Source organism: Hippoglossus hippoglossus, chromosome 7 (genome assembly GCF_009819705.1).
Source record: "Hippoglossus hippoglossus isolate fHipHip1 chromosome 7, fHipHip1.pri, whole genome shotgun sequence".
Lineage (NCBI taxonomy): Eukaryota > Metazoa > Chordata > Actinopteri > Pleuronectiformes > Pleuronectidae > Hippoglossus > Hippoglossus hippoglossus.
Genome location: NC_047157.1, coordinates 9,998,017 through 10,022,256, shown reverse-complemented (window position 1 = coordinate 10,022,256; position 24,240 = coordinate 9,998,017). Strand labels below are relative to the sequence as shown.

Here is a 24,240-nt window from a genome sequence, read left to right as displayed (position 1 = left end):
AAATAAAGAGCAAATAAATGCAATACAGCATGTCTTATACATTATGTCTGTTGCAGTTAGTGGGCCCATTGTTTGGGAAATGTATTATGTGAAAGCAAAGAACTGCAGATGAAAAAATAATATCAAGTGACTGTTCTTCCTGAAAGCAATAAACTTAATGAAGTTAAATCATGTATACACTCAGAGCCCCTTTAACTGAGCAGCAAGATACAATTTCAAACATTACTGAGGAAATGGAAGATTTCCATGATAAACAACACCGTCATGCCAACACTCTCCAGTAAAGACACGACTATACTTTCACAGCTCTGCACAACCGAGCCTCACTACCCATCAAACTTTCCCAGGCAGAGATATAACAGCAAAAACATCTGAATCAGATAAATTCAATAAAAGGAAATCAAACGCTGAGAGGAATAAAATGCTCTGGGAGAAAGTGAGTCACATGAACAAAGATTAAGGCCAAGGAGGGCAAGGACTGCAGCAGTAAACAGGACACTCCTTTAACACTGGTGTCAGGGGAAGAAGGACGCTAGTCTGTGAGAGTAATGCACATCTACAGTCAGACACAACTGACTTAGTGACCAGATAGCATTAAAGAAGCTTTCCCCATCAACAGGATCAATGGTTAAAATGAAAAGTATTTCACTGCCTTTGCAGGCGAACTCTCCCAACGTGGAGCCCTAGAGCAAGACGGGACCTAATCGTTTGTTGAGCCAGTCGACTAAATGTGTCTGAACAAGTGGAGCAGAGCAGTCCTGTAAAATACTGTTCAGTATCTGCTCAGCTACATCCCTGTCCTCCCCAAGGACAACTGGATTGTCGATGTTGAAAGGAAGGAGAACATTATTTATTTTGTCGACCAAATATTTCAAAACACTTTGAGAATTTGAATAATCAGCTGCCACCACTGGCCTGCAATGCAACATTTGCCTTACATTTCTATCTTTTCTTTATGCATCCTGATTAAGCTCCTGCTTTTCTCATGACATCAAGCTCTGTGCTGAGACAAAGTACTTTTCATTAATTAACAGATACCTGTGTGTAGACTCTCCCTTCTTACTTATAAGATTTTATTCTTACATGTGGATAGAATTGACCAGAAACCACCCCTGATGCAGATAGAGGCTCCGTTCAGACTTGGTTTTAGTTGTGTTCGAGGTGTTCTCGGTCTGACTGCAGCTGACTTCATCTGCCTATGTGAACTACAGGCGGCTGCCGGGGTGGAGCTGTCAAATTGGACACTTTCTACTCCTCATAGAATCAGTGAGCCGAGAACAACGGCTGGTCTGGCGTCCTTGCCTTCGCTTTTTTTCGTTGGAGATAAAAGGATGCCTTGGGAATCAGGAAGAATGCAAAGAACAACGAAGGTGACTGAGAACTTTCTTTCAGCTGAAAATTAACTATAGTGTACAGTGACCATGTGTAAACTGTCAGAGAGATGAAATTCATCACATCCTCTTAGAAGAGAAATAGTGGGTTATACTGATTGATCTCTCATCTCCAACTTAACCTGCTCCGGAGCAGGTTGGCTGTTCAGCACAAGTTACCATGGTGATTTACCCTGACAAGAAGTGAATGAGGTCAAGAAACCCCGAACTTAACCTGAAGTTACCCCGATAAGTGCAAAATCCGGCTTCGGAGTAAAGGGCCCAGTTCACACCTGGTACTGAAATGCATCCACTATGTGTCTCCTGTTACCACTTGTGATCTGATCTCACTCCCCCACTCTATATGAAAATAAACATGTACGACAGTTGTGTTCGATGTCGCTGCAAGTGAGCAAGTAAGAGAGAGAGAGCGAGTGAGCAGATCGGAGCTCAGGCCACATTGAAGATGCACGTGGGTGTGTTCAGACCTGAGCTTAGCGCTGACCTTGCTCTGAATGTGCCGCATTGTTGTGATCTTCTGTCTCCACTGCACAGTGAATAAAACTCCTCTGAACTAGCCACAGAATTTAACCTGAAGGAATTTTTATTCCTCCACGACAGCCACATCTCCTTTTGTTCCATAATGTACCATCACCACTCTCCTGGGGCTCGCAAATCAATGGAACAGATCACAAACTGTACCTTTACGTTCCTTAACATTGCACACAAACTCAGTCAGTTAGAATAACTTAACCACAGTGTCTCATAGCAACCACTACAAGGTGACCACATAAGCCAAGCAACAGCCCCATGGGCAACATCACCCTAGCAACCATCATTAAACCACATCACCCATGGCAACCATCCCATAACCCTGCCTGACCATTCTTAAAAACCACTTCAGATCTCCCATAGACGACCACTCGGTATGTCAAGGGGCAGAGAAGAAGCAGGGAAATGATGGAGGACCTGAAGTAAAGAACATGATCACTGACCTCTGCAGGAACATGTATATCACATTCATCTCCATGTACAAAACCTAAAGCTCCTTTTTCACTGGTCAAAAAACCCAATAACATGTGGCTTTTGTTTGCAATGGGAATGGATACAATTGACAGTCGACAGGTTTTTATCAGCTCCAGCTCCAGTCAGCAATGATGAAAGCATGACGCCAGGGTGAACACACTAATGAGTAAGACAGCGAGGTGAGCGAGCGCCTCAGTGGTCGATGCGTTTGAGACATCCAACATGATGCCTGGGGGGGGGGGGGGGGGAACAAAAGCAAACTCCTCTACACTCAATGGGAAATGAGGCAATAACCTTTTTAGCAGATTTACCCATATTTAAAAAATCCCACATTTACCCAATACATTTTGGTATAAAAGAGGATTAATATAAAACAAAAAAATACTCTTTGAGCAAAATAAAATCCATGGAGATCTCCTTTCAGTCACATATCTACGGGTTGCATGTAGTCCACATTTACATTTTAGGTAAAACAAATTGTATTTTCAGTTTGAATCTTCTCAATAGGTTAAAAGCACTCGCAAAGGTCTGATACCAAGCCTGGTTTTAAATATTAATATTAACTAACCACAATTACATCAGTAATGTGAGAACCTTTCTGTAGAAATAAGTCAAATAACAAAAATAACAAGGGATCTGACCCTGTCAAAGAGAGAGCGTGAGGTCACCAGAAATCTTATACTCGCTTCAGAGACTTTGTGGAAACAGGAGAGTACAAGTGTGATGAGATAAAAGAGGAGAGGAAAGAGCGAGAGCAGAGGAGACGTTAGAGAAACCAGTAAATTGGCAGATGAGAGAAGAGTGAGAGGAGAAACCAAGAATAATAAGATCAATCTCTGAGACGGAGATGACATAAATTGATTAGAGAGGACTGAGAATCAAACAGGAGTGGTTATGGATTCCTGTCTATTTGAAGAGGGACAGGAGCTCCAAGACAGGGAGGAGGGAGGGGCTATTGCAAAACTCAAAACCACAATATGAATTTTCAAAGATAGAAACTTAGAAACTAAAATCTACTCACGTTAAAGAGAGGGAGAGGTGAAATCTCTGCCGGAGGCCCCTGAACATGACGAAGGATTTGGGTGGGAAGGATCGGGCGGTGACGGTGCAGTATGGACGCTCATAGCCTCCTGCAGGGCACTCGCAGCGGAAGCCCCCACCTGAAAGCTCCCGACACGTTCCTCCATTACGACACACGCCTGGCACACATTTGCCCTGTCGCCGGTCAAACTCACATCGGTCACCTGGGGGTTTACAGAAATGAATAAATGAGCATCAATAAGAACAGCAACAAAACTGAAAAGTCAAAAAGCAACTCTCAAAACAATCAGTGACATTGGAAACCCACGTTAGAAACCAAGCCAGATAACTGCTTGGCATTAGTTAGTGTGACGTGTCAATAGTTACCTGTTAAAGTTAAATGATAACTGCTGAGTAAAAGCCTGAAGGGCCCTCAATAAAGGAGCTGCAAGTTTATTCTTTCTCCACATTAAAAAAATTGTCAAAACATACATAGCTATGGTTTCACTTATTCTGTACCATTAAAATCTGAATCAGTGAGCACATCTGATGATTTTACCACATTTATCAAGTATTCATCTGAAAATATTATTATTATAATATTATACTATTATTTTAGTTTAAACATAACATTTTACATAAATAACTGCAGCGTAAAGAAAAAGAAAAAGCAACCAAATATGTACAACTTGAAAACAATACAAACAACCATATTATTATCGTGTAAAATTGTTAACATAAAGGCACATCTTTTCTGCATTGTTTACTGTGTAAAATTGTGTAAAATCTGTACATATCGGCAAGCAGATATTGATATGCCTGTGAAAGGCTCATATTGGTAATTTTTTCTCAACCAACCAATGCATCAGTCTAGCTCTGCTTAGTTTGAAAAGTTAGTTGCGCCTTCGGGAAAGCAGTCAGCTAATCAGCGTCACTGAGCTATCACCACGCTCAGGAAAGGTTGTGTTGTGTCTGTCACTCAGGAGCCTTCTGTAGGTGTTGAAGAAGGCTACTTCAGAGCGCTGCTGGTTTCCTTTCCTATCAGGCAGTGAGCTGCATTCACCAGATGCTTCAGATGTAAATGAGTCTGTGATTAGACAGTGGAGGCAGCAGAGTGCTGAGCCCTGTCAAGCAGGAGTAAGAGCTCCTGTTAAAGAGGACCAACCTTTACCTTTAGACTAGACAGTGAAAAGATACTCAGGGTACAGTATTTGGAATCATAGTGTTTTCCTGCTGACAGCGATTCTGCCGTTTCAGAAGTGTGGAGAAAACAAAAAAACAACACAAACAAATCTGCAGACGAGAATAAATAGATTTAGCTGCCAGTCAAACAAGCGCCAGTCTGTAGTGTCTCAGGAGGCAGAAACACCCACGCAACACACACACACACACACACACACACACAAGAAAGATATGTAGAGGTGCACAATCACTCTGAACTTTCCTTGAGCATATTTGGACACACACATTGTCCGATATTTAGCAGCTGCACAAAAAAACACACCCACACGCTGAGCTCTCCATGTAACGAGAGCAGACGGGGTTCAAAACTAGCCTTAAGACAAATGGCTCCTTATGGACCCACTTTAGAACCTGCTGACGGCTCCAAACACACACACACACACACACACACACACACACACACACACACACACACACACACACACACACACACACACACACACACACACACACACACACACACAGAAAGAGAGAGAGAGAGAGAGAGAGAGAGAGAGAGAGAGAGAGAGAGAGAACTAACAACTAAACACAGCAAATGCAACATAATATAGAAATGAAAAAGGTTTTTCTCAAACAAAGACCTAAACACACATTCAATCTCTAAAGAGAAGTATTTTTTATTCCCTTCTTACCCCCTCTCCTTTTCCCTCTCACAAACACACACACACATGTTTGTACAGCTGTCTTAGTGAGGACACTCATTAGCATAATGCATTCCCTAGCCCCTTAACCTAACCAATAAATGCCTAACCCTTAACCTAACCCTTAACCTAACCCTTAACCTAACCTAAACCTAATTCTAACCCTAACCGTAAAACCAAGTCTTAATCCCTAAACAGTCCATTAAAGGGGGGGTCACAAAGTGAGGACCGGCCAAAATGTCCTCACTTTCCCAAAATGTCCTCACTCCGTAGGTTGTAGACTCAAACTGGTCCTCACAAAGATAGCTGTACAAGAGCACACACACACACACACACACACACACACACACACACACACACACACACACACACACACACACACACACACACGGATCATTGCCCCTGCCCTCGAGGCTGTTGGGTTTTATCATGTAGCTGTCTCTGTTGGCACTTTGTTTGTGCTGCTTTTAGATGCCAGAGTACCCACTGGCAGAGTCCTCACATCTTGACAGCCACACACACACACACACACACACACACACACACAGACACTGCAGTTGTAAGTCAATAGAAACCTTCACCTTTCCTCATGATTGTTTGGATACTTATATTGTCTGACACAAAGAAGACATGGACACACACAAACACACCTGAGGGCAAGTCATGACCACACACACAAATGCACGATTCATACACAGAGACACACCCCGAGGGAAAAGCTGCAAAAGCACACACAGGCATGTTTGATACACACTCTCATGCTGACTTCATATCACACAACTAAGGTTGTAGCTAACGATTAGTTTGTATTGATTATTAAACGTATTGTTTTTTCAATTAGTCGATTATTCATACAAGGTATCAATTATTTCCACTTAGCCTCTGTCTGAGACACAAAAAGACAAAGGAAAATCAATGACATGTTTTGAAATCAAACAGGAAATCTATTAATGAAGCAATCTTTTCACAGTTTCACTCAATCATTCAATTCTTTCATCCTTTAATTAAACTCATCCATCTATCAATAACCTAATCTAGTCCTGTTTAATCACTCCCCCCCTTTTGTCACTCAATTGGTTCATTTGTCCATCCTCTTCTTCATCGCTCAATTTTCCCACACCACCTCTCCCCTCATGCCAACGGCAGCTGATATCTGCCAGGTTTGGCTGACAAACGTACTCTCTCACACCACCAATTCACCCCGAGGACACGGACAGACACACAGTCACCCACTCAGCTTGATTACTAATGCCAAAGGACATTCAAATCATCACATCTGTGTGTCCCTGTTTAGCTTTTACTCGTCCTCCCACCCCTCTCACATTAAACATATAGTTCTGTGTAAGTGCACACAACAGGGAACCAATAAAATAAGGACACGGACACACACACACACACACACACACACACACACACACACACACACACACACACACACACACACACACACACACACACACACACACACACACACACTTCCTTTATCTGTTGCACCCACTCATCAGTGCAGACCCTCTCATTAATATTAAAATAAATAAATAGAGATTAATGCTCATGAATTATGCACATGGTGAGACTTAAACACACGTACCTACAAACACACACCCTGGTCTATTATGCACACCCAGTTGAGACAGATTGTCAGACCGACAAACAAAAAATACACAGCTATATGCACATATAGCAAAAATAAAACATGTAAAAAACACACACACACACACACACACACACACACTAATTAGAGGAAGGGAAAGAGAGCAAACACGATGTCAGACTGACTCAACGATAGTCTTTTAATAGTTGTCTTTTCCCAGAAGGTACGAAGGCGTACGTTTCACAGAGGCACTGGCGCCAATCAGCAGTGATAGGAATAGGATGTGCTCGCCTGCACACGCACACAAACCCACACTCAAGCAGAGTGAGATAGTGTGGAATTCCTCCTTTTACTCAATGTTCTCTCACATGAACACAATGGACTCAAGTGAACGAACTGTGCTTGATAGTAAGACACACACATACACACACATGGTTGTATACCAAAAACGTATTATGTGAACGAAGCATCCCATAAACCATTGGAAACCAACAACTCCCATCACCTTTGTTTTTGGATTGAACCCTGTTGCTAATATAGTGTTGCAATATATTGTAGTCTGTGTCATATATGTATGTATTAAGTGTTATATAGTGTATCGTATAGCAACCAAACATAGTGTAGTAATGTAACATTAGTGTCGTGAGAAACGTGGTTGCGTGCTTCGTTCCTGACTGACTCATACTGGCTTGACAGAACGCGCAAGCTGGTCTTCACTAACACTACTCTCTCTTACAGAATATAATAATAGTCTGGTGTGAGTTTCATCTCTGTTAAAGCATTTTTCAGTGTCGTATTGCTGCTTTTAATTAGGTAGGAAATCAAATATTTGACCACCAAAGCATCTTCACAGACGTGTCCTTTTGTATACACACGATCTAAATCACACACTGATAAACCACATCAACTTTGGAACAACTCCAAGTTGCCTGCGAGTCTAAAATGTTTTTTTCTGCTCGCTCATTGCCTTGTTTTAATGCAGAGTACTTTCATTCTGCCCCTTCATTTGTCTTCCTGTCCTCCCTCTTGCTTCCTTCCTTGCTTTCCTCTCCTCCCTCCACTTTACATCTCTATATATAAAAAACATGCTTTGCTGTGTCTTCTTCCTCCCTTCATCTCTTTCCATGTCTTGCCATTTCTTTTTTCTCTTCTTCCCCTCTTCCCCTCTTCTTCCTCTCGGCCTGGGTTAATGCATTCACACCACCCCTTCATTCACGCGGATGTTTTATTCATCAAAGCCAGTATTCTTCAACCACCCCCCAGCATCTTAGTTTGCTCCGCCCTACCTCCCACCCCATCACCCCAACACATGGTTCATCCCTAGAGGCCAATACACTCCCAGTTGCTTCCCTCTCCTCCTTCCTCTTGTCTTGCATCTGTAGGTCTCGCTCTCGCTCTCGCTCAGTTTCTCTGGTGCTCTTTTTTTCCCCTGGTACAGCCCCGCAAGACGTGGGTGCCTTCAGGGGATCGTCTGATTTTCAGTTCTGGGACACATCATTTTTCTTTAATTGATGACTGCAAAAGTGTTTTTGTACACAGTTTTTTAGGAAACAGGTGATGCATTGTACCGTTTCAATTTTCTTGGACAGATGGAGGTGCAGAGTTGACTGTGAAAGGTTTTTGATAAGAACTCGTCTGCACTAGCAGTATTTTTCTCTTTCTACTGGTGTCTTTACCCCTTATCATGATATTTCTTTTGCTTTGGTCTCTTTGGTCATTTATCTAGTCGGAGTTCACGTCTGACAATGGCTGTGACTGCACTGTGGCCAAAGTACCACAAGAAAATCTCATCCAAAGTCACATTTAATTCTTCACATTACATGTACAACTCCCATAAACAATGCAGACGGGCCTGAGGTAGTGTTTTTCTTCACCCTGCTCTTTCTCCTTCCTGCCATGTTCACCGATTTGTCTCCACAAAACTAATTTTGTCTGCTCTTTCCTTCCTCTCGAACTGTAAAATGCATTTATCCCACTCAACTCAGCAAATCAGTTTCCCTGCAGTGTCTTTTTCATACAACGTGCACATTTACAAATCATGTCTACTATCTATCTATGTTTCTGTTTCCTACATTTTCTTTGCTCTATCCGTGCTCGTTCCAAACCACATCCCCATAGTCATTTATTCTCCTTGTGTGTGCTGCACACTTGCTGTTACACACATAGACACACACAAATACTGCCAACAACTATTTATTAATTTCCCCAAGGTAATTCATTGTACCTCTGTTTTACCATTTTATACTGTTGTATCTCTCCCTGCTTCACTCTCCAACCAGCTCGGTTTTGTCTTTTTTATCTTATCTATTGCATCCTCTCTCAGTTTCTCCCAGTCCTCTCATCCACTATTTTAACTCACATTTCTTTCATCCCCCACTTTCGGTCTATCTTTTCTCTTAACTTCATCTCTTGCCTGATATATCTACACATCACAGACAGAATAAGAAAGTCCTTTTGCGTCTGTCACACAAAAACTCATCCAGCGGAGAATATATAGCTCCAGACATCAATTTTCTTGGCTCCATGCGGGACTTGTAAGTTGTAAGAACATAATTAGCTCAGATTAGCTTAATAATTAGCTAAGATTTCATGGCTCAACTCTGCCACTGGGCATATGCTGTGTTTAGTAGGCTGAAAATAATTTTCTGCTTTATCAAAGACTACTGGGTGTTCCACAGGGAGAATAATCCACAGATTTGCAGGTTTGTCTGGTCAGATTTCACATGTGTCATAAAAGTTAAAATGTTGTACTCAGTACCTTTACATTTCGCAGACAAGCACCTTGTGGAGCCATACATGTTTTGATATTCCCTGTTGGACTAGTTCTCGTTTCTGGATCTTTCTCTTCCAACAACCGCCAAGTCTGGAGCCTTAATTATATGGTATGTAAAACAGTGAGTAAAACCGGTATGTAGGAGAGGGTAGTGGCCACTCATTCTATGGGCAACATTACAAGAAGGATTAGTTTGACTCAACCCAGTTCAACTTCATCATTAGAGAAGGTTTTAGAGTGAAGAACCAGAAGGAGAGTTCAAACCATTCTTGAGTTTGATGGTGATCCCCTGTTGATCGGCCTTTTACTTAACTGATAAATATTTGTAACTCTGCAACTAGGAGACTAACTAGCTTCATGCATGAGTGATAGTCCCTGAGTGATATGTCCCTGATATTTTGTATATTCAGTCCAACAATTCTGAAGAAACTAAACTGCTTTCAGAAATCCACTGAAGTCCCAACATCTTTCTGAAATTTTCCAGAAGGGCTGTTTGTGAGAAGGCCAATTTTCCTGACGACCCCCCTTGTAAGATGTCCAGAAAATGTTGGAGTGAGCCCATGTGAGAATATAGAAAGGAAAATGTCTGGAAAATTCACAGCGAGCTAGTGTGAGTTGCTGTGCACATAGAGGATGTGGATGAAGATGTCAAACCAGATTTGAGAAAATGTCCCCTACAGGCCGACACCAGAGTCGATGTGCTGTACACACAAACATATCATTTCTGCAGCTGAACTTTTCGTTATGCCCTACGTCCTGCATACTCTACTCAGACGCCACCCCTTGTCTGAATGTTCCTGACATTTTGATGGAGTTCATGTCTGAAACCAGCTTAAACATTTTAGTACCAGAACATCTACACATTTAAATGTCTCTTTACATCCTCTTCACATCCCTTTTCTTTCATTTCCCTCAGGTTTTTGGTGTTTATCCTTTTCTTTTATTCATGTCGTCTCGATTCCTCTTCCATACTTTCCCCCTTATCTTGCCACACATAATGTATTGGCCTCCTTCTTGGTGTTCTTCACTCTTTCATCTCATCCCCCACACTAATTCACTCCTCACTTTGCTCTCTCCGTCTTCCTTAACCTAACTAACTAATTAACTAATTCAGTCTCACAGTCTAGACTTCAATCTCACATCAACCGGCTAAATAACTTCCCCCTCTCCTTCTCAGTTCCACTCTGCTCATTCTGTTCCTTTCTGTGTCTAACTTTCAAACCACCCAACGCCTCTTGGAAACACTGAAGCTGAAATAATAGATAGCATGACTCTTCATATAATCTTAGCCACCTCAAGCTAATTTGTTGCGTGTAATCTGTTTACCCTCACTGTCAACTGGATTTAATTTCTCAGAGTAACACATATATCTGTCTGATTAATCCAAAACTAATCTCACCTCTCTCTCTGCCTACCGCATTCCTTCTCTGTCTCTTCCTCCGACTCTCTTCCTCGAACGCAGCTTCCCTCTGTGTAAAATACTGATAGCTTCCTCTCACCATTTTATCTTCTCACAAACTAATTTAGTCTGCATCCATTGCCTCTCTCTCTGTCTCTCATCACCTCTTTCCATCTCTCAGCTCTATCAAGAGCATCCATGGTATTATGTCTCGCTATGATCTGCATAATGTGCGTCTCCATCATTTTCTGAGTCTATTTTCCTTTGGTTTATGAGGAACGATTACATATCCTCTCTTTCTGTCTTCTGTTCTCTCCATCTTTCAGGTTTATTCTCACCTGGGAGCTTCTCTTTATATACGTGTGCAAACTTTTTTCTTATTTTCAGGGTTAATGACTGTTGCACATTCCCATCAGCGCTGCCAGCTTAGCATGTTTTTAGAGAAGTGAGCCCTGGAGGTTAGATATATTTAAATTTTTACGCAAAAAAAAGAGTGCAGAGCTTCAGCTGAGTTTAGCAATGTACCAGCAGGAGGTGGGATTACAATTTCCCTCCTAGATTTGATTAAGTCTATGAGGCTCCCTGGAAATAGACCTGTTTTAGACGCTCATTATCCCATATTTAATAGGAGAGTTTTCTCACTAGTCGTAAAATGATACCTACTTGATAGTCTAATTAAAGTTGAATTTAAGAGCACAGGTTCATGATGTCAAGAATTATATGAGATAAACAAACAGGTCCATTGAAAAACAGATGCCTAAATTAGCCTTGTGGCTTGACAGACACTTGAGAATTCTTTGGGGTGTAATATTACTGGGTTCAAATACCACGACAGCCATGTTACCCATCTGACCTAATTTTACTCCCAGAGTCAGATGTGTGGCCACAAGAGATTTGCAAAGAGTGGCAAAGAAATGATCACGTGCAACAGGATGCTGTCGGGTTTCTGGGATATTTTGCCATTATTTAGAAAATCAACAGCACATCAACACAGAAGTAAAAGATGTGGTGATGAAACGTTCAAAGATGGGCATGAATCTTGCTTTTCAAACTGTTTAATTGACTTTTTTTTCTATTTCAGAAATATGGAACACTCCTTTGGAAAAAGCTCAACATATATCCATACTGTATATGTGAATAATTTATGTTTGGCTATTTCGTTTGCCACAGCAGCAAACAGCTTTCTACTTACATGGGACTTAAGTTTAAACTTTACCAGTGTTGAAAAGCCTTTAATGAGTCATATTCATAGAGGACATGTTTGACATGTCACAATAGAAAAGTGTAAATAATATAATTACAATCATGACTGAATTTTATTGAACTGCTTCAGGTTCAGGGTGGTGATACAGAGCTGGAATAAAGCAGAGCCGTGAAAAAAGCACAGCAGCAAATCAAAGCATGACTGGTAAATCTTTCTCAAAGTGAGCCTCAAGAATTACTTTTGCACATTTACTGATTTGAGAACTTCAAAAGTCCAGTAACGCAATCAAACCAAAACTTTACTCTTTTACATGCCAGGGTTGGATTTCACTTCACTGTAGTTTCGTTTATACCTCGGGCTAACACTGGGTGCTCAGCTGAACGGTACATGACCCCTGTGCTTCACATTCTTTTTCTTGGCGCGATTTCTCTGGGGTTGGCACCATAAAAGGTAGAATTAACATCCCTCCACAGCAGGGTTTATTATCTCATGGGCAAAAAGCCGTGGTAACTCTCTATCCCAGTGTGAAGCCTTACTTATCCCAGGGTTAAATGGGTGGTTCAGGGAAGGGTTAGCCTGAGGTTACATGTATCGTGAAAGCCTTTGTGCGGCTTTGCCTCAGCGGTGGAGGAGGTGAAGACGCTCAGTTTTTCTTATACAGAGAGTCCAGTTTTACCTGGTTGGTTATTTATACTGGCTCTGGCTGACTCAATAACATGAAATCTCTTCATTGTGTATACGTTGATAGTCGCTCTTATCTAGATTTGACTTTTATTTATATGTAGATTTTACATGAATTTTCTATTTATTTATTTCGTTCTACCTTATTTTACTTTGTTTAACTTTGCTTTTATTTTTGCGCTTTTATCACTGTTCATCTCAATGCTTTGTTCCATATTTTGAAAAGTGCTCCTTTGGAGATTTAGATGTGGCGCTTCCTTTAATAAAAAATGTCCAACACTTACCAAATCAATAAATGATAACTGGCCCTATCTTAACTCTTACTCAGGGTGGACTCGATACTCCTTTCATTCACAATTCATGGTTTAAACCTGTGTGAGTATTTTTACATTAAACACTGCACATGTTTGCCCTAAAGAAATAGCAAACAGTCACTCACAAATCACGCCTGACCCAGGTCTTTTGGAAGCTACTTCAAAATACTTCTCATTTGGGTCAAACTAAAAGTTTCTACTCTCAAGCAAAACCCCCAGCTTAACTCCTTCCTGTAAGAGAAATCCATCGAGGTTCAGGGAGAAGCAATTCAAAGCTACAGAGAGCGTATGAGGGGACTGATACAGGCAGGTTAGATGGAAAGGTGAAAAAAAATGGATGAGGGAGAGCCAACGTAGTTTGGGGATGTCTGGAGATTTCTGTGTGTTGCAGAATCAATTCGTCCCCGTTTATTCGTTCTCTCCTCCCCTACCTCCGACTAGCCCCGAGCATTGACAAGAAACCGCAACACCCAACGCCTACGCAGGAAACGCACAACAGCGGCTACCCAAAACCCATCTGATTTCCCTCGCTCTACCCTTACCTCACAACCCCCCCCCCCTTCTCTCATTCCAATTTCTCTTGGATATCTCTCACCCCATTTTCTCCCTGCAGCCTCCTTCCATGTTATTTGCTTTGAATTCATCCGTCACTCCACTCTCTCATATTGCTGTCATACCCATCTCCTCTAATTCATCACTCATGTTCTCCTGTTTTCTCTCTCCCAACTTTCAATTTTCCCATCTCACTCTTCTCCTTTGTTTCTCCTACAATCAATTATCCACTTTTCGTCTGTTTGATCCTTTCTGTCTCCCGCCTTGAGGCCTCGCCGCACGATGACAGGGATCTCGTAGGTTCATTGCATGTCACACTGTGCGAGACGAGTCCAATGAACTCTTTGTCACAATTTATGTCAGACGCTATGATGTCTATATTTTGAGGTTTGTCTGGTCAGGTGCAGCGGTATGACACAGAGGCACATCACCTGTCATCCAAGCTTTAGCCATGTATCACTGGCACAGGTGTTCTTTCTGCTCTTTCACCTGAAACAACGGATTCTACAATGTTGCAGTAGACTGAGTCATTCCAATGCTGCAATCTGATTGGTTGGTTTGTTTGATCTGGGTTGTAGCATTGTGAGAATTTGGTCTTAAATTTCGAACGGTGTCAGGGTTTTGACAGAACCCATCTATAGTCGGCAAAAGTCCAAATCAGCAATTGGTGGGCATGTCACACTGAGCAATCTAAGACTGATGAAAAAAGACTTGTCTGCAACCGTCTCTCAATTATCCATTTTTCACTCGTCTCAGACAAAATCGAAGAGTATCTGGGTCTATCGTCAATCTATTTCTCCTTTCTCATTATTTTTATTTCCCATTCCCATTTTCCGTCTCTACTTTTCTCAAACGTTTCTACCTCCCTCCATCAATCTTTCACTTTCCTTCCGTCATACTCTATTCTCTTTCTCCCTCTCTTTATCCCTCTCTCTGTCTCTCACAGTGGGAGTTTGGAAAAACACTCTGTCTCTCTCTTGAAAGAAAACTGTTACTTCCCTCTCCCAGCTCTGTTTTTGATTTGAAATAAAAGGCAACGTGAGAGACCCCCCTGACGCACACACGCACACACACACACACACACTTACATTCATAGCATTTCTCCTCTCCTGGCTCAAAGACTGAAGCGGTACAGCAGAATGAAAGGGCAGGAGAGAGAGAGGGAGTCTGAAATGAGCCTGGTGTATTGGGAAAGGTAGGAGGATTTTTTTGTGAGTGTGTATGTGTGTGAGCGTACAGGGGCAGCATGTGTGTGAGAGTGCGTGAGAGGGAATCAAATTAGTTTGGTGACAGTTAAAAAGAGTGGGGGGTTCATAGTGTCAGTGAGTAAAAGATTAAATATCAGGTGCTGCAGAGGACAAAGTTCTCCTTGGAGGCAGAGTGTTTGTTTTCATGTTGTTCAGCTCGACACAATAAAAGAGTAAAAAACAAACTGATCAAAAAGGAAGTCAGCAACAACAGAGTAGCACAGTCAGCTTCAGTTTACCTGGATACAGATAAAGACCACACCAACACACAACAAAGACCCACAAAGCAAAAACACTACACTCAATGCTTTCCACAGAATCACTCGAATTGTAGAATATAATGCAATATCCACTAGGTTTGTGTGAGACACTCATTATCACATCCAGGATCTGAATGTTTCCTTCAGTTTAAAAATACGACAGCATCCAAGTATAGAAGAAGAAGATATCATATGAGGTATAGACATAATGATTAAAGAAAAATCTGATTGAAGCTCCTAACCTTACAAATACTATTTAAACTGAGCAAATTTCCCTCACTGTAAATAATAAAAAATTAGAGATGATCTATATTAAATTAGACCTTTTTAAGCAGGTTAAAACGTTGAACTAGTCCCAGTAAAAATGTTGTTTAAATGTAGACCACATTGATTAGCTTGGTTTTTCATGAGCTGACATTTTAAACTGCGTAATAACTCTGAAGTGTCTCTTAGTATTTAACAAAGACGAAGGTGTTTCTAATGAAGGACCTGTTAATGGGCGAGCTCTCACGTCCTGATTTGACTTTTAATTAATGCTCATTGAACCAAGCGCAATGGAAAGGTCAACAACTTAAACCAGTCACATGTGGAAAGCTCCTGCAAGACAAATGGGTATGAATGTATTCTAAACTAAGTGAAACATCAATACCAGATAGACGTGAGTGATTACTATCAATCTAAGTATGTTTACACGTTGTTATTGAATAGTAAATAGTTTGCGATATTTCCAGTATATTTAATTGTCTGTTAAAAACATGGAAAAATGCAGACGAATCACCGCTTAGTAAGAGATGGATGAATCAGTGTACATAGTATTACTTCAATGTATAATCAACATGTGTACACCACCATTACTAGCACATAAACCCACCTGTGAGTAAGCCCTCATGTCAACCAACACAGAGCCAATAAAATCGGCTTAATTTGTAAGAGCTTAACACACATACACATAAACACCGCCCCCCCACCAGAGCACGCACTCCAATCCCCGCACTCACCAGAGTAGTCTTCACGGCAGATACAGGTGTAGCCTCCCTCTCTGCGGGCACACACCCCTCCGTTCAGGCAGGGGTTGGAGTAACACAGGTTGATCTCCGTCTCGCAGTAATCACCCGTGAAGCCCACCGGGCAGCGGCAGCGTAGGCCCGCGATGGGGTGGATGGGCCGGAACAAGATGGAGGGCGAGGAGATGAACGGGGCCGAGCTGTTGAAGCGCAGCACGGAGATGCACTTCATGTAGTTCTGACACGGCTCGCGCAGACACACATTGTCGTCAAACGGGAGAACCTGGCGTGGAAAGAAATGGGTCACTGTGAAGAACAATACCAATTCATCTAGATTCAGATCATATACAGAACTAGTCACTGTTCAGTTTCCTTAGGACTTTCCAAACAGCGAAACTTGCAATACACACTTTTTACAGCAGACATTTTGATTTGCTGTAGGTGTGGAACCACGTGTTTGACAACCAAAAGTTATGTTTGCTCTTTTTTCTATGCCTGGGGGCCAGTTAGGAAATAATACATGTTTGTTCTGTAAACTGAAACAAAATTGACAACAAAAAAAACTAATCTGATAAACAAAAGTATGTAAGTAATATCACAAATAATTACATAAATATTGAATGTAAAAGTTCTACTTCTGCAGAAGAAATTGCTTCTATATTTGAAATATATATAATTTTATAGCAGTTGTGGAAATATTACAATCTGGACCAAGACATACAGACATATATTACTCTTTAATAAAAAAAAAAAGCTTATTTCTCCTTGACATCGCGAATAAAACATGTTTCTCATAAAACGCAGACGTGCAGCATTTAACAATGTCACAATCTCGTAGCTTGAGGTAAATCTACCTTGTATGGTTACAATTCTATGGCTGATAGAACTCTAAATCTCTATCAGAAACAGGATTTTCGCTTCCTGAAAACCCCTGAGCTCTATTGCATCCAGACATATTGTTTTTTCTGCTCCTAATCTGCTTTGTAAAATCAGTGACTTTTAAGAAAAGGGTAAAGAAGTTATAGATCATGTGGCTGTTGATAGAAGTTCACATACACTCAGCCTTACACTGGGTATCACAGAGCTGTGGAAAACATTATGCTGTGTTCAGGTGTGTGTGATTCCATGCACGAGAACATATAGTTCTCATTATCATATCAGTGCACTGTTCCATAAAGCCATATGGCTGCCATTACATCTGTATTACATTATTATCAGTTCACATGCAATATGCTCAGGTAATTGTCTTGAGATGCATATGTTTGCATTTACTTTTGCTTGGCCTGTATTATCACACGTCACCCAGATTTGCAGCTGCAGAATCCGTGTGCGTGACAGTGTGGGCACATGACCACACAATGTTGACTTGAAAAAATGTCTAAACTTTGGTCATGTGTCTATAAATAGACTGTACATGCAGTACTTTTCACACATTACTGGCACAGCTGGCAAACCACTGAAGAAGAAGAAGAAGAAGAAGAAGAAGAAGAAGAAGAAGAAGAAGAACAAGAAGAACAAGAAGAACAAGAAGAACAAGAAGAACAAGAAAAAGAAGAAACCCTTATTCCAAAAATGAAAGACTAACTCCCAGAATAATGTATTAAAACACAAGAGCTAAAACTGGATAATAACAGCATCTGTAATCAGTAATGGTTGTGAAGCATGTGGTAAAATAAGCCCTTCATTTTAAAATCATTATATTTCTCAAAACTCTTCAGTTAAGCTTGTCAATATAAATCATAGTGTGTCATAAAAATTGAAGATTGGGCCTGAAAATGTTAGACTTGCGTGTAAGTTAAAATTTGCCTACTGTGTAAACAATGTTTTTGCACAAGCATTTCAAATTGTGCTTTGTGTGCATTTATGATTGTGCACGTGGACTAACCTCCATCTGTGTGAGTGACGTCAGCCGCAGCCTGTTCAGGTACAGCTGTTCCTCCAGGGCGTCAGAAGGGAAAAAGTGTCCGCCAGGCAACGCAGCAGAGAAGCTGACGTTCAGGATCCCACCCGGCGCCGCATCCCGGTCCGGCTGGATGTTGAAGATGAAAACGTCCTCGACCGGCACTGAGAGCACCGCCGACACGCCCTCCAGGAAGTTAGTCAGCAGCGGTGAGAGGAAATGCTCCTGCGACATGTTCTGGAGGCGCACGGTGACGCTGCTTCCCAGCATGTCCTCAGTGATGATGAGAACACGGAGCACGCACTGGGCTGAAATGCTGTTGGCGCCATCTGAAGAAGACAGCAGAGGGAAAGAGGTTAAGTAGATGAATGGATAGAGGGTTAGATGACGAAGGAGTAGGAGATAAAGGAAGCAAAGGACAGAGAGGGTGGGAAGATGAAAGAAGGCGACATATAGGCGAGGTGAAGGAGTAAGAATACAGAGATCGATGAAGAGGGGAAGCACGGGGGAGAGGAGGTCAGGGCCGGGAAAGGATGAAAAAGCAGAGAGAAGGAGGTTAAAGAGACAGAGATAAATGAATATTACCCACAGAGGAAGGATTGCAAAGAGAAAGAGAAAAGGTGAGGAAGTCACATCAGGGCCATGAGATGTGCAGCTCAGGCAGCAAACATGAGACGCTATCTCACTCATGTTATCACACATTACATACATTCACACCTACACACAACACGCACACGCATACACGCAAAACAACCTGTTTCCTTTCAAATGTGTATATAGAGTTGTCAAAAGTAAAACTAAAATTCAATGACTTACTTAAATGTATATCACATAAATGGTGCGATGCCTGCGAGCTAGTTCAGGCAGCCAACTGGAGCTGCGCTGCTCCAATCATGTGACATATACCACATGACATACCTCACTCTCCACAACCATCTACAATACACACCCACCTTATCAGGTGGTCTGTTTAGGCAGAGAAAATGTCCCATCACTCCCTTTGCTTGCCCCGTTGCTGCAGTATTACTACCAGTTGCTTCAGCGCCTCCACCACCCCAGCATCCACCTGTAGGCTCCCACGGGGGGGTTACAAGTATTTGCTTATTACTCCCATCGTATCTATGTAATCATATCGGGGGGAGTGATTAAGTCGGAGCCTAGACGTCAAACACGAACATGTTCTACTGCTGCAATAGACGTTTGAGCGCGAGTTGTCTGACTGAAATATGATTAAATGTAAATTATGGTAGAATTTATCTGCTGTGAATTAAACGTACAATACGTAACTTCTGCCGCTCGGGGTCTATATCAAAACGATAACAAAAGACCTAGTTTGCTGATGTTGTGAAGCAGCGTGGGATCATGGGAGCTCTTGTCTTCACCACCATTGCTGATGAAAATCTACCTGACGGGACTCAGGCACAAATCATGTTCACGGAGGAGGTATGAATCAAAGTTTTATTCACATTATGCAGCAAACAGGATCAATTTTGGATAATATTAGTCCACAAAATATCCCAAATGGGTTTTAGTCATTTTTAGTATATCACCTCACAACTCAGTGTTTAATCTTCACCCAAACTGTGCTGTGCTGTATGAAACAGTTGGCGTCACACCCACAGCCTGGCTCTATAGGGAAGGTCGATGCACCACTTTGGTGCAGTCCAATGTATCTCAACAACTACAAGGTAATGTCTCCCAGAGCGTAGTGAGTTTGGTCATTATATGTAAACAGCAAATTCTCCACTGGACCCTCATGGCAGACAATTATGCTTTGCAAGGGGTTGTAAGACAGCAACAACATGTATTTTAAGACTCACCATTTCGAGCAAAGAAGTTGCCATTTCTTTGATTGTGTGTTAAGACCCTTTTCCAGTGGTCAAACAATCACTACCACCACTAACATCTGGCCTCTGTCTGCAATGGGAATGGATTCAATTGGTATTTATCGATTTTATTGTTTTTTTTATTTCCTCCAGCTCTAATCGGCAGTGATAGAAACATGACACGACGGGTAGATGAAGATGAACACAAAGCACTGCGGAAACAACTGAAAGGCCAAATGCTCTTATGTGGAGGGATTCAATCGACTTATTTCAGCAGGTTTACCCATGTTTAAAAACCTGTGTACACTCGCCAATTCTGGCGTAAAAGGAGTTTTACACAAAGACAAAAATTAGAAAACGTAACCTTGGAAATCAAAAAAGTGTGTGGATGGATGGAGGGTGAGGGGTGAGAGAGACTGAGTGTTGACGCGTGGAAGAACAGGGAGACCGAGAGGGAGGTGGAGGGTGAAGGGGATCCAAGGTGGTTTATGAAAAACTACAGAAGCGAAGGAGACGATGGAGAAGAAGAAGAGAAGAAGAAGAAAATAATAAGAAAGAACAAGGCAATAAGGAATAAGGGATGGACAGAAACAAATGGTGACTCATAAACAAGGGATTAACAGTGATTGATTGATTTTTGTTTGTAGCATCTATTAATTAGGTAATTTTTTGGTCGTTTACTAAATAGATTTTTTAATTGTAAGGTGTTTTTACAGAGATTAAAATAAATTTTAATGAATCAAAACATGTCCTTCACTGAGACCCAGTGAAGGAAAGGATGAAAAAGGAGCCAAGTAATAGTGTGAGAATATGAACAAGAGATGGATGTAGACAGACATGTAGAGAGGGAGATATATAGAGAGAGAGGTGGAGAAAAGAGGAAGAGAGAGGTATGGAGGGATGGGGGTTGGGTCGGGTGGCAGCTGGTTTGATTACCGGATTATGAGGAGCCTCACTCCCCACTGACCTCCAACACACACACACACACACACACACACACACACACACACACACACACACACACACACACTTGCTAAAATCCAGAACCCTCATAAATGAACAGCCAGAGGGAGGAGTAGCATTATGAAGGGACAGAGGAAGAAAACTCTCTACAAAATCATCATGTTTAAATGGAATCATGTGAATAAAAGAAAAGAAAAGAAAAGAAAAGAAAATATAGATAGATAGATAGATAGATAGATAGATAGATAGATGGGTTAAAAGCCAGCTTTTTTTATCAAGCGTCTGGATCACGTTGCTAAGACTCAGCACTAATTGCAGCTGATCTACCATTGTCATTGAAATGAGACGGGGATCTATGAAAAGACCCGGGATAATCTGCTGGAGTAGGAACCCATTACACACACACACACACATACACACATTTACATTATAATTCCACGCGCGCACACAAGATTTGCACGTGTAAGGGCCATCTTTGACATAAAGCATTCCCGACCTCTTAACCATCACAACCTCAACCCTTAACCTACACCTCATTATCACATTGAACAGTCAACAGTCAATTCAGGAAAATGCCCTTATTCACTTTCTTGTCAAGACTTAGATGGAACGATTGACATCCTCCTCTTCCCTGTATGTTGTACTGGTTTAACATATAAAGACTGGAAGCAGTGGAACACCGCTCGCCTTTAGCGTCCGTACTGCTCATTGACTAACATGTCACATCTCATTTACAAAACCGGTGAAGTTAAATAATGTTCATGGGTGTGCTTCCTGTAGAGATGGCAACATTTCAGTTTTCACTTTCGAACGGTTTTTGTGTGACAAATTCACCAGAAATCTCCAATGATTTTTACAAAAATAACGATAGAAAAACACACACATTTGTTGTTTCAGCACGAGTTTTCTTTGGATGACACAATCAACTGATTTCCATGAAATTTTGTGGAGGGATGAGTCATAACCCCCAAAAAAAACATTATAATTTTGGTGTCTGGATTAGGGGGTAGATCCAGGATTCTTTTTCACTTCCTTTCACAATGAAAGATAGGGTGTTTTTGAACATTTCCTTTGTTTCTCACAGAATCCTGAGTGTCATTTAGTTCATTTAATTTAATTTATTCAATCATTTTTTACAATTTTACTTTAAAGAGAAGATAAACCACTTGTTCCATGTTAATTCCCATTGCTAGAAAGTGCTCTTCGCCTCAAACCATTCCATCTGCACCAAAGTTGTTTAATTGCTTTTGTCTACACTGTTTTTTGCATGTGGTGCCATGCTAGCCCTCTGCAGAATATGTGTTTGACTGATAAGGAAATAAAAAAACACTATATTGTTTCCTTCGCCAGACAAAATCACCCTTCAGTGGCCCACAGGGGACAGACAAAAGGATTTCAAAACTCAACAAACCACGTAAGAGCCCACAACTGGTACTAACAAGTAATCACAACGTCACAAGTATGAGCGTCTGTTTGCTCTGACAGTTTTTAACTTGATTGCGATTTTATCAGCCTTCAGAGGAATTCTTACCCCGAGCAGCCATTTATTTCTGACTGTAAACCTGACACACATGCACAGTAAAATCTTTATTTCTCCACATGGGTAAAGCTCAGCTAATTAGGCCAAACTGATTCAGGGTAGTTTTCACTTATCCAGCCACATAAGAAGCCATTTAGAGGCTTGAGATAAAAGGGAAATACAACAATTCAGGGTAAACGGCCTTTTAAGGAATTAAAACCAAGCTCTGTCCACTTAGTGTCACACGGTCAATAACAAATCCTCCCTCTTCTCTGGAGTTGGCTACACAATTTACACACGTACATTCCCCGACATGCTAATTGCACTCTGCTGAAATTATAAAAGTCATAACACTTCAGCAGAAAAAAAAAATAAAGTCAATTTTTGACCATTTCCGTCACAAGTTAGCCAACTGGGGATTGTTAATACAGCAGAGGAATCTCGGAAAAATATCTGCCACCAACAAGATTCCTAATTATAATGTTCCCTGCTGAGTTCAAAAGCACATTGTTTTATTTTTGTATATCTTCAAGAGTTCAATAGGGAAAGGGTGATAAAAAGTACATTAATGCAACAACAAGTTTGCAGGGATTTCTGACTTTAACACAGCTTTTACTTTAATGAACAATTTAAACAAGTGTTGTGCCATGCCTTAATACACATAAAAGTGAAAATATCATTTTGAAATGTATCCTCTACTGTATTTTTAGAGTCAGCTTTCCCTCTGTTTCTAGAAACATCCATCTGTTTGTCTACCACCAGGGGAATTACAATTTCTAACAAAATGCCAGGAGACACAAGTAACACTGCTAAACTAATTGATCAGAAAACTGCTTCTTCCACATTGTTAGCCTTCAAAAATTAAATCATCATAGAAGTGTGGCCCTCAGTTAATAATTTGAACAAACACAAAAGATAATTCTCACTCAGTAAATATCGGATATGACGTGCACCCCTTGCTCAGCCTGTGGTGAGGCTGGTTGCAGCTTTCTTTCTGAAACTGTAAAAGTGACCTGCGGTAAAGACCACTGCTGCTGCACAAAGAGCTGTTCACATCTCCAAATATAGACTCAGTACGCAGAACCCTGAGTTGGCGAATCAGTTGTCGTTGCCATTGTCATGAATGTGCTGTTGTTGTGATCAAGCCCCAGCCGCCGCTGCTGCAGAGTGCTGGTCATCAAATTTTATCAATATGTAACTTATCACGTGACCAAATTGCACCAAATACGACACAGCACTTTCTTGGGCCCTTCACATGTGTGAAGCCAATAAAAATGAATGGCTCTAGAGATATGCGTTCCACATTCAGACATGCTGTACAAACAGAGAGTTTTTAGTAGATATAACATGGAACAGATGGATATAGATAATCTCAAATTATAACATTTGATTTAATTTATACCATTATAAATTACAGGCACCAATTGATCTGTGTTTGAAGTCTAATCTGAGTAAAGAGCATTTCATAAACATTTCACAAGTATGATAAAGTTCTATGAAAGGGACTAACAATAATGATGCTCCTCAAACAGACAGAATCCAATATTTAAACTTCACCTACTATTCTCTAAGTCCCTTCCATCACTTATGGGACTCTGAGGTGTTATTGAGTTTGTCTATGCAATACTGTGTCATATCTATATAATACTGATGTTTGGAAGGAGACCACCCAAAGGCATCAGATCTATCTCAGTGGGATATAAGA

The 24,240-nt window shown here is 41.2% G+C and overlaps 1 protein-coding gene across 4 annotated transcripts in view; it reads right to left on the bottom strand.

Moving 5' to 3' along the window:
- Window positions 1-24,240, bottom strand: part of celsr3 (cadherin, EGF LAG seven-pass G-type receptor 3) — a 102,504-nt gene that overhangs the window by 58,813 nt on the left and 19,451 nt on the right. For all 4 annotated transcript variants that reach the window (XR_004614416.1, XM_034590563.1, XM_034590565.1 and 1 more), the window contains exons 2-4: window positions 18,213-18,556; window positions 16,322-16,610; window positions 3,418-3,640 (exon numbers count right to left, since the gene is read on the bottom strand). Coding sequence is in view for 3 of the 4 variants with exons in the window: in XM_034590563.1 (XP_034446454.1) it covers window positions 3,418-3,640; window positions 16,322-16,610; window positions 18,213-18,556 (856 nt within the window). In the remaining variant the exon portion in view is untranslated. The remainder of the gene's footprint in view (window positions 1-3,417; window positions 3,641-16,321; window positions 16,611-18,212; window positions 18,557-24,240) is intronic.